We start from the raw sequence: 10,103 nt of genomic DNA, 5'->3' as shown, positions 1-10,103 counted from the left end.
TCCTGGGATGCAGTGTGTAGGAACTACCGTGCGCCCTGTGCCTGAGGCTCTCCTGTGCCGAGGAATTTACCTCTGTCGCTCTGGCCCTCTCAGTCTACACCAGACCTGAGGGGAGGGGTGACCCCGCTGCCGACCGAAGAGCTCAGCAGACTGCAGGACCAGTGCCCCTGAATTGACTTGTGACCTCGGAGGGGTGCCCCCGCTGCCGACCCGAAGAGCTCACCAGACTGCAGGACCAGCGCCCCTGAATTGACTTGTGACCCCTTTCTTTCAGTTCCAGCAAGTTTGCTGCAGTTGGCTTCCACAGAGCCTTGACGGATGAACTGGCTGCCCTGGGAAAACACGGAGTCAAAACGTCCTGTCTCTGCCCTAACTTCATAAACACGGGCTTCATCAAGAACCCGAGTACCAAGTAAGCAGGAACCAGAATGAGACCGCCGGGGCGGGTGGTTGCTATGGAGCTCCTTCTGTGGGGGATTAATCCTGAGCAGATTAATCCCTGAATACCTGATATCTGGTGCTGTTAGTTCGCCTTGCTTTCATCTTTCGTCCCTGTGGCATCAGCTTTACTAATTGTAACGCGGGTCTTTTTTTTTCCGGTGGAACCTTTGGTTTTGGTTTTAATGAACCGCAATTTTTTCTCCACTCCCCTCCCTTCTCTCCCCTCCCCTTCAGCCCTCTCCCATGGTCCCCATGCTCCCAATTTACTCAGAAGATCTTGTCTTTTTCTACTTCCCGTGTAGATTAGATCCATGTATATCTCTCTTAGAGTCCTCATTGCATAACGCAGGTCTTATGATTAAATGATTTCCTTTGGGTAGATCCGTGAAGGGCCATTAGTATATCAATCAAATGTCTAGAAATTGTTGTTATTCCTACAGTGCCCCTCCAGAAGCAAGGCACTAGTGTACAGTTGACCCACAGTGAAGGTGGGTATCTTACTTCTTCAACCTCCTTTCTGCTCTTTTTAAGTCATTGCCAACTCCACTCACGAAGAATCTTTATATTTATATTAATAACTAGCTCACGCAACCGCTTTCATGACTCATCTGTTTCATGGTATGAGCTCGCTCTTCAAGGAGCTCCAGAATTTTCAGCAGACAGCCCTTCCTGTTTCTGAGATCCTTTGCATGTCACATTGGTTCCGTATGTTCTCCCAAGGGCTCTCCCCGTGGCCTTTAGGTTCCATGAGGTGTTTGGAAAGGTCCTTTTCTTGACACACCTACCCATATCACTTTCTAGTCACTTGGGTGGGAGGAGATGGGGCAGTAGTTGGACCCAGTGCTTTGCATACATGCAAGGCAGGTGCTCTGTCGGGGAAAGCCACATGCCAGTCCTTTCATGATGTTTATGGCTGTACTTTTTACATTTAAATCTTTACCTCAATTTATTTTGGCTTAAGAAAGAACAGCCTCATTGCTTTTCCCAAAGAGCTAATGAGTTATTCTGTTTTATTGTTTAATAACTCATGATTTCCCTCATGGACCTAAATTTATATCATAAATTCATGTATGTACTTAACTATTCATTTGGATTCTCTATTTGGTTATATTGATATTATAAATTATTTTAATTTATTCTGCCCCCTTAGATTTTGTTCGTTCTCCTCTAATTTGGCCGTTCTTTGTGAAGTGTCTGAAGTTAATGAGGAATATGTCAGTGACTCACTTAGGAAGAGGGCTCGTTCTGGTTTAAATATGGGCTGAGTTTAAAGCCGAGTTTTGAGTTATTGGACTCAAATAGGGAGCCTTTTAAAAGCACCAGGAAAAAAATTTTAAAAAAGGAAAAAAAGGGGAAAAATAAAAAATTAAATACATAAATAAATACATAAATACATAAATACATAAATAAATAAATAGATAAATAAATAAAAGTACCAGGATCCCTAGGGTCTGACAAACACAGGTGCTCCTGACTACAGTAGACTCGCCTCCTGGTGATGTCATCACAAACTAAGAGCCTGGTTAGCTGAAAGGCAGTAACTTACCCACCCTCCCTAAGGCCACAGCCACAGCAGCACAGGGGGGGGCATCTGGCCACACTCACTGGAAGCTGCGGGTTCCTGCTGCCCAGCCAGACAGATGCTAAAACTAACATCTGAAATACAATGTGTTCAGAGCACACAGCCGTCTAAAGCTTAAAGACCGTGACTGAGCCGTGAGCCACCCTACGTCCATCTGTAGTGTAAAGTTTATTTTCTATTTAGTTTCTCCATGGGCACATAGTCATTGTACTGGGTATTATACTAAATAAGGACATTTTTCTTTCTTTTCTTTTTAACCCGGGAACTTCTGTTTTGTTTAATTATATTGAAACTACTAAATAGATTTATTTTTACAAAGCAATATGCAAGTTGCAACATCCAAGCTAATAACAATTTTTAAAGATTTATATAGTGATATAATTTACACTAGTAATGGATTGCCAGATGATTCAGCAGCAGTTAGTGTTGGTGCGGGGTTAGAAATGTAAAATTCATCCTGGTGAGTTACACCACAGTTGGAAGTTAGGAATGAAACTTTGTACTGATTGATAGTCAGAGTCCTCCTGTCTTATCTTAAGGGACCTATGTGTGATGCTAAGAATCTTGTATAGATTTTGCAAGGAAATGGATGATTAAGAAAATGCCATTTAGTCAGATCAACTAGGTTTTCTAATTGATTCACATTTAGTGAATTTATAATGTTGGTAATACATGGACACATTTTTACAGGCTGCTCACTTCAAAGATGTGTAAGAAAAATTGCTACAACTTGAACTTGTAATAAACAGTTTACATTTCCCCTTCCTTCCTCCCTCCCTTCCTCCCTCCCTCTCTCTCTGTCTCTCTCTCTCTCTCTGTCTCTCTCTGTCTCTGTCTCTCTCTCTCTCTGTCTCTCTGCTCCAGACAAATGCTGCCACACTGAGTGTCTTTTTTTCCTTTGGGTGCTGGGTGTGGAACTCACATAGCTGTGCTAGCAGAGCGAACGCCCTACTGACTGAGCCATCTCAGCGCCCCCCCCCCCGTTGCTCTCTCACGTCACACGGACATACACAATTTCACGTGTCTGTACATATCCTAGAATCACAAATGATAGAGAGTATGTTTGTCTGTCTGAGACTGACTTAATTCACTTAGTACGATCGTCACCAGCTTCATCCATTTTCCTGAGAACAGCCTATCTTCGTCTTTATGGCCAAGAGCATTTTGTCATGTGTTTACTGCCTTTTCTTTACCCGCTCCCCTGCTTTTGGACACCTAAGTTGCCTCCATCTCTCCTGTCTTCCTAGGAATGGTACAGCTGGATCTTAGGGCAGATCTCCGTCCTGATCTCCCCTCTGGTTTACTTTCTCAACAGCAGCATGGTGAGGAAAAGCAGAGCTCGGGCTTGTACTTGTACTTAGAGGCTGGCATGTGCTCACCTGAGCTCTGAGCTCACCTGAGCTCCGACTTGGTGTTGAAAGCGCTGCCACTCTGGGGGAGGCGGAACTCAGTGTTTGTATTTCTTTGGTGGCTGCTGAAACTGAGCATTTTCCCGGTCTTTATTGGCTATTTGTAGTTCTTTTGAGAACGATCTGTTTCTTTAACTTATTGTCTTGATATTCAGGTTTTCAGTTCTTTGTACAATCTAGACATTAATCTTCCGTCAGATGTACAGCAAGCTAAGATTCTGTCCCGGTCTGTAGTCCGTCTGTCTTCACTTTGTGTTCTTATCTTTTCTGTGCAGAAGCTTTTCAGTATCACACCAAAAACATCTATACTAAGATACGATTTTGTCAGGAGACAAAAGTAGTTCTTCTAACAGGGACCTGTAGCTCCAGCACTCTGGAGGTTAAATTTCTATCAACCTAGACAAGAAGGTAAGCCCTGTCTCAAAACTAAATGAAACAAAACAAAAACAAACAAAAAGAAAAACAAAACAGAAACAAAAAAAAGGCCCCAAAGCAAGACTTTCTTGTTCAGAAATCCAATTCTTAATTCCATCTGAATTAGCTGTAAAACCCTAATTAGGCCTTGAAGGAAGAAAAGAGACACCAACAGGTCAGCTGGGCTGGGGAGCAGAGTTAAGGAGAAGGGAAAGCTTGTTCATTAAATCCAAGAGCAGGTGTGCCAAAATACCACTCGCGGCTTCCCTCTTATCTCGGGATTTACATGTTAAAGTAACATAGTGGCACCTGTGTTCTTAAAACTCCGGGCATCTTTCAGTTATTAAAATCAGGTGCCTCATTTTAAAGCTATTACTCTTTTAATCTCACCCTAAAACATGGTTGGACAATGCAAGAGCGCCCTCTTCTGGCAAAACTACATCCATACAAGAAACAGAACTTTTTAAAATGTGACTGGCGGCAGGAATCCCACACAGGATCTTTTCCTTACATACACCTCATGCGCTGGGGCAGATGCTGTCTAGTTATCTGGTAGGTGAGCGACCGAGGCTTACAGATACTCTAACAACTCACCCATGAGCAACAGAACAGAACCTCAGACATGATTACCCAAAGTCAGGTTACTCACTGAAGAGACTGAGCAGCTTCCAAGTGGCTGAATTTGAAATGATGTCTCATGATAATATTGGCATTTAAATTCACTCTAAAAGGGCACTCAAGTGTCGTTTATTGCTTCTTGTAAACAGTGTAAGAAACAGGCCTCCCAGAAAGTCTAAAATTCATTGTTGTCTAAATTTATGGAAATTAAATACTATGCATTCCAATTAAGTCCTTGAGAACTAAAAGTTATTTTTATTAAATAAGCTAGGCTAATGTACGGGCTGGTTGTGTGTCATCAGGACAGAGCCTCAGCTGAGGAGAGGCCTCCATGAGCTCCAGATGTAAGGCATGTTCAGTTAATGACCAGTCCATGGAGGGTGTGTCAACCCTGGCTGGTGGTCCTGGGTTCTATAGAAAGCAGGCAGAGCAAGCCAGAGGAAGCAAGTCAGTAAGCAACACCCCTCCATGGCCTCTGCATCAGCTCCTGCCTCCAGATTCCAGCCCTGTTTGAGTTCCTGTCCTGGCTTCCTTTGATGATGAACAGTGACGTGGAAGCGTAAGTCAAGCAAACCCTTTGCTCCCCAATTTGCTTTTGGTCATGGTGCTTCGTTCCAGCAATAGAAACACTAAGACAGCTAGCAACAGCCTTATTTCAAAACATTTACCTGCTAAATGCCAGATACTGTATTATATACACTGTATAGTTGCCTCTATACACTGCTCTGAGCCTGCATGGTCAGATTTGATATATTCACATCCTCTCTGCCCGTCTCATTTCCTACAGCCAAAGCTGGACTCAAACTAAGTGTGCAGTGAGATTGCCATGAGTCGCTGGGATTACAGGCACTCCTCCATCCAGTTTGTCTTGCTCTAAGTCTTATAACAACTCCGTGAGATGGGTCAGCTAGCTGTCAATCCGACAAAATACCTGGGATAATCAGCTGAAGAGGGAACACAGTTGCTTTGGGCCAGTTTTGGAGATTCCTGCCTGGGGTTGATTAGCCTTAGGCTTTGGGACATGGAGCAAGGCAGCAGCCTATAAACCAGGTGTGGCCCCTGAAGCCTCTAATCTTAGAGTGTTCTAAACTGAGTCAGGGTAACGGTCAGTTTGGGCTTAAATATCAAGACCGCACACAAAACAAGAAGTTTCCTTGTCGTCTGTTCTTGGAGGAATTTGAAAAGGGTTTCTGTCAGTTCTTCCTTAAATATTAAAAACAAATGCAAGCTGTAGCTGAGTGGTGGTGGCGCACGCCTTTAATTCCAGCCTTCAGGAGGCAGAGGCAGGCGGATCTCTGTGAGTTCGAGGCCAGCCTGGTCTACAGAGTGAGTTCCAGGACAGTCAGGTCTATACAGAGAACCTGGGCGTGGTAGCTAGGATCTCCAGGTCAGTGATGGCTCAGTCTATGTAGGAAACTCTAGGCTAGCCTGAGCTAATAGTCAGACCCTGTCTTAAATAAGCAGACTTGGGTACTGGTTGAGTTTCTTTCAAAGTCCTGTTCCATTTTTCACCTTCTTCTTGAGTCAGTCTTCATGGTTGCACCCTTGTTCTATGTGTGTCAGGTGGGCTCTTACTGGAACACGGCTGGCTGCTCATGGCGCTCTCGGGATCTTTATTCCCACGAGTTTCTGGAAATGGCCCTGCTTTTATTCTTGAATTTATATGCTGTGTCTTCTCTTTTCCTGAGTTATTCTAGCTTAAGACATTGTTAATTTTGTGGTTCTTTTCAACGAACCAGTTTTATTTCATGGATTCTCTCTGCTGTGTTTCTGGCTTCTATTCCACAGAGCTATAATTAATTAGGTCTTTGCTACTTCTCAATTTGACTTGCTTTGTATTTGGTTTAATTTTGACTGGTAGCTTTTTAAATGTTTTTCTTATTTTTTTGATATAATTACATCTTTTCCTCCCTTCAAGCGCTCCCATGGAATGCCCCACCCTGTCAAATTTCTTTAATTGTTGTTGTTTTGTGTGTGTGTGTGTGTGTGTGTGTTATTTAACATATATGTACAACCTGCTCAGTCCATATGATGTTACTTGTATGTGTATGACTTCAGGATTGACCTGGTTCCTGCTCGGGCATTCCTCCGTCCCCTGTAGTTCTTTTCTCCCCATGAGCCTTCTCCCTTCCGTGTTAGTATGTCTGGTGTTGGCCTTGTTCAGCTCACGTTTAAGCAGTCCCGTTAGTGAGATTTTATGAATGCAGCTTCTGACATTTCTAGGAGACATGGTCTGTTCCACTGGCTCTGACTATCTGTCTGCCCCTTCTCCTTCTACCGCAACCCTTAGGTTCAGGGATTGTGTTGTAGATGTATCTGCTGAGCTGGGATCTACAACTCTGCCTTTTGATGGGTTGTGATTTCTGTAATGGTCTCCATCTGTTATGAAGAGAAGTTTCCCTCATGAAGGGTAAGAACTTTATAAGGATAAGTATCTAGAGTGTAGTTAGGGATTGCAGTGGTTTAGTAGAGTGATGGTTATAGGGTCTCCTCAAAGGTCCACGACCTCACTAGCCCTGGGTAGTTGGCCAGATTTCCAGTACCAGTAGAGCGCTCTTGGTTACTACCGAGGTACTGCCAAGGTTCTACCACAACTGCTTTCTTAGAGTTGTCTTACTGCTGGTCATTGTACTAGTTCACAGACATCAGAGCTGGCTTCCTTCCTTCCTTTGGAAGCTTGGATGTCTTCTCAATATGGACTATCCCATCAATTGATTTGATACTTTCCTTCTTTTTTAATGTAGGTTGCCAGCCTTGGGTTCCCCTCTGAGCACTATATTAGACATTTTGCTAATCCAAAATGTCTAATCCAAAGCATCTGGTTTTCTGTAGTTTCTCTAGCCCGCTGGATGTACATGTGCGTGATGCTCACTTCCCCATGACTGCGAACTTTCCAGATCCCTTTGTGTTGCTGGTTTCTAATTTCACTCCATTGTAGGTTTCAACCATTATGATCAGAACATAATTTGTTCCATTTCCATCTTTTTACACTTACCTAGACTTGTCCTGAGGTCTAATGCATGGCCTGCCCTAAAGAAACTTTTTCTATGTGCTCCTGAAAAGCCTATGTAGTCTGCCGCTGTGAAGGGACTGCTTTGTCCACGTTGGGTCAGTCTAGCACTGACTGCTTGTAGTTTTGAAGTCTTCTGTTTCTTGGTGGCCTCGTGTCTCATTGTTTCACACACTGTTGAAAGTGAGGAATAAAGTCTCCATGTATGACTGCCAGACTCTGGTTTCTCCTCTCAATTCTGACACTTTTAGCTTCCTATGGTTGGAGACCTATTGGGAGAAAAAGGCCCTTGTGCTCAGAGACAGCACAAGGGAAACCAGGAATGTTCTAGACACAGGGCTGTCTTTTCAAAGGAAAGGCTTTATAACCTGTTTTTTAACCCAGAAGACTAGGGATGAAGGTGATTAATAGTCTGGTGAGCAACGTTGTCTGTATGACCAGGGTCTCCCTCAAGCTCCTACAACCAGGACCGGAGGTGACTAATAGCCTAAGTGACCGCTACATCCTCTCTGTATAGCTGCTACAGTGCCGGATCCTCCTGTAGGCCCCATAAGCTAACACAGATCACCTATCTCTAGAACCGCTAATAGTCTGATGATCAATATTATCAGTATGACCAGGGTCTCCCTCAAGCTTTTACAACCAGGACCGGAGGTGACTACAGTCCAGGTGACCTCTACATCCTCTCTGTATGACTGGGACCATGCCAGATCCTCCCGTAGGCCCCATAAACTAACACAGGTCGCCTATCTCTAGAACCCGTCGTCTTGGAAGAAGTGATGTACTTTAAGTTGAGCTTTGTTGTAACTCTGTGTCCTTGTGCATAGGGGATTGCATTATAGAGAAAACTTCCCTTCAAATTGTACTGTGCTTAAATATGCTTACAATAAACTGCTCGGGCTCAGACTCTAGGAGTTTGAACCAGCACCAGCTGCTGAGTCGTGATGGACTGGATTTCCTACACTCTACTGGCTTGGTGGTTGCAGGGACCCCCACAGAGACCCTATTGTTTCAAGAACAAACTGTTTTTAATTAAAAATCTTCTTGAAATAATTTATCTCTTTCTGTTCAATTAACATTATGAACAATGCGGCATAATCTACAATATTAGACCAAGGATAATTGATAATCTACAGTATTAGACCAAGTGTAATTGATAATCCTTTTTTTTATAACCAACTTTTTAAAACATTTGCTCTTTTTGTATATGACTCTATTTTTTCTCTAAATATTTTCAAGTCGTGTGTGTATATATGACAGTAAAATTACTTTATTTCAGCTTGTTCATAAATAGATATTACATAGCAAGGTGGTACCTGTACAGTAGAGCTCCACAGCGTGCTAACAGCATACGTCTAGTTCCTCATCACACCCCAGACAGTGTGGCTGCCTATAGCACAATTAATAAAAACCCAGAGACAGAAATTGGGGTTCAATTTAATCCCAGCACTCGGAAGGCAGAGGCAGGCGGATCTCTGTGAGTTTGAGACCAGTCTGGTCTACAGGGCTAGTTCCAGGACAGGCTCCAAAACCACAGAGAAACCCTGTCTCGAAAAACCAAAAAAGAAAAAAAGAAAAAGAAAGAAATTGGGGTTCAACCTGAAGGTCAGAAAAGCCAAACAGTCAGTCACTGTCTCTTACCTCTACCTCAGTCCAAAATGGTGATCCTGCCTCCAGGAGTCTCAGAATGAGCTGTGTCTGAAAGCTGTCTCCTCCCATTTTATAATCCTCTACAGGGCTGGGATTAAAGGCATGAACTGCCCAGTTTCTATGGCAAACTAGTGTGGCTACTGGGATTAAAGATGTGTGTGACCACTGCCTTTAGGCTGATCAGTGCAACTGTTTTACTCTCTGATCTTCAGACAAGCTTTACTTATTAAAATACAAGTGAAATATCACTACAGCTGCTGGCTTGTGCTCCGAAGATGCCCCATGGGTAGCTGAAACCTGCCATTGGAGGAGCATTAATACCATGGAAATCAGCAAGTGGTGCAAAACTGGGAAGCCTGTCTTCTGGAGAGCCGCTTGTTAAAACTGGCCACCATGCTGCGGCCGCCTTGAGCCCATTTTTAGATTAAGAAACAACAAGCATTAAAACCTGAGTTTTTGTTGTATTTGTTTCCCCACCCAATTACTCAGCCACTTAAATGAGAAATCAATCAAACCCAATTTGGTCTGGAAATTCTCCTTGGTCTCCCTTCTTGTCCAATGCACCCTCCTTCCTGACCCAACAGATTGGCCTGTAATACTGATGTAGTGTTTTGATTTGTTTGTTTGGTTTGCTTTGGTTTGGTTTTAGTTTTCTGAGACAGGCTTTTTCTACGTAGCCCTAGCTATCTTGGAACTCATTCTGTAGATCAGGCTGGCCGCAAACTCAGAGATCCATCTGTCTCTGCCTCCTGAGTGCTGGGATTAAGGATGTGTGCCACCACCACCCAGCTTGATGTATAGTTTCTACAAAAGCCATTGTGAGCATTGCATTTCCTCTCAACATAGGGATGTTAGAAGAAATTGAGATTTTTCTGAAAGTCCTATCTTTTAGGCTTTTAAACCACAATACTCTAGAGTTATTGCACTTCATTCAGAAGTTGTCTGACTTAGGCAGTGCAGGTACATCAAGCAACATTAG

General features: G+C 43.4%; 1 protein-coding gene across 1 annotated transcript in view; it reads left to right on the top strand.

Moving 5' to 3' along the window:
- The window catches only part of LOC101979781 (estradiol 17-beta-dehydrogenase 11), a 34,790-nt gene that overhangs the window by 20,287 nt on the left and 4,400 nt on the right, over positions 1-10,103 (top strand). Inside the window, exon 5 of the mRNA XM_005359582.3 lies at positions 275-412. Within this exon, the coding sequence (XP_005359639.1) occupies positions 275-412 (138 nt within the window). The remainder of the gene's footprint in view (positions 1-274; positions 413-10,103) is intronic.

The sequence above is a fragment of the Microtus ochrogaster genome, linkage group LG1 (assembly GCF_000317375.1).
Source record: "Microtus ochrogaster isolate Prairie Vole_2 linkage group LG1, MicOch1.0, whole genome shotgun sequence".
Taxonomy (NCBI): Eukaryota; Metazoa; Chordata; class Mammalia; order Rodentia; family Cricetidae; genus Microtus; species Microtus ochrogaster.
This window is presented reverse-complemented; position numbering and strand designations above follow the sequence as displayed.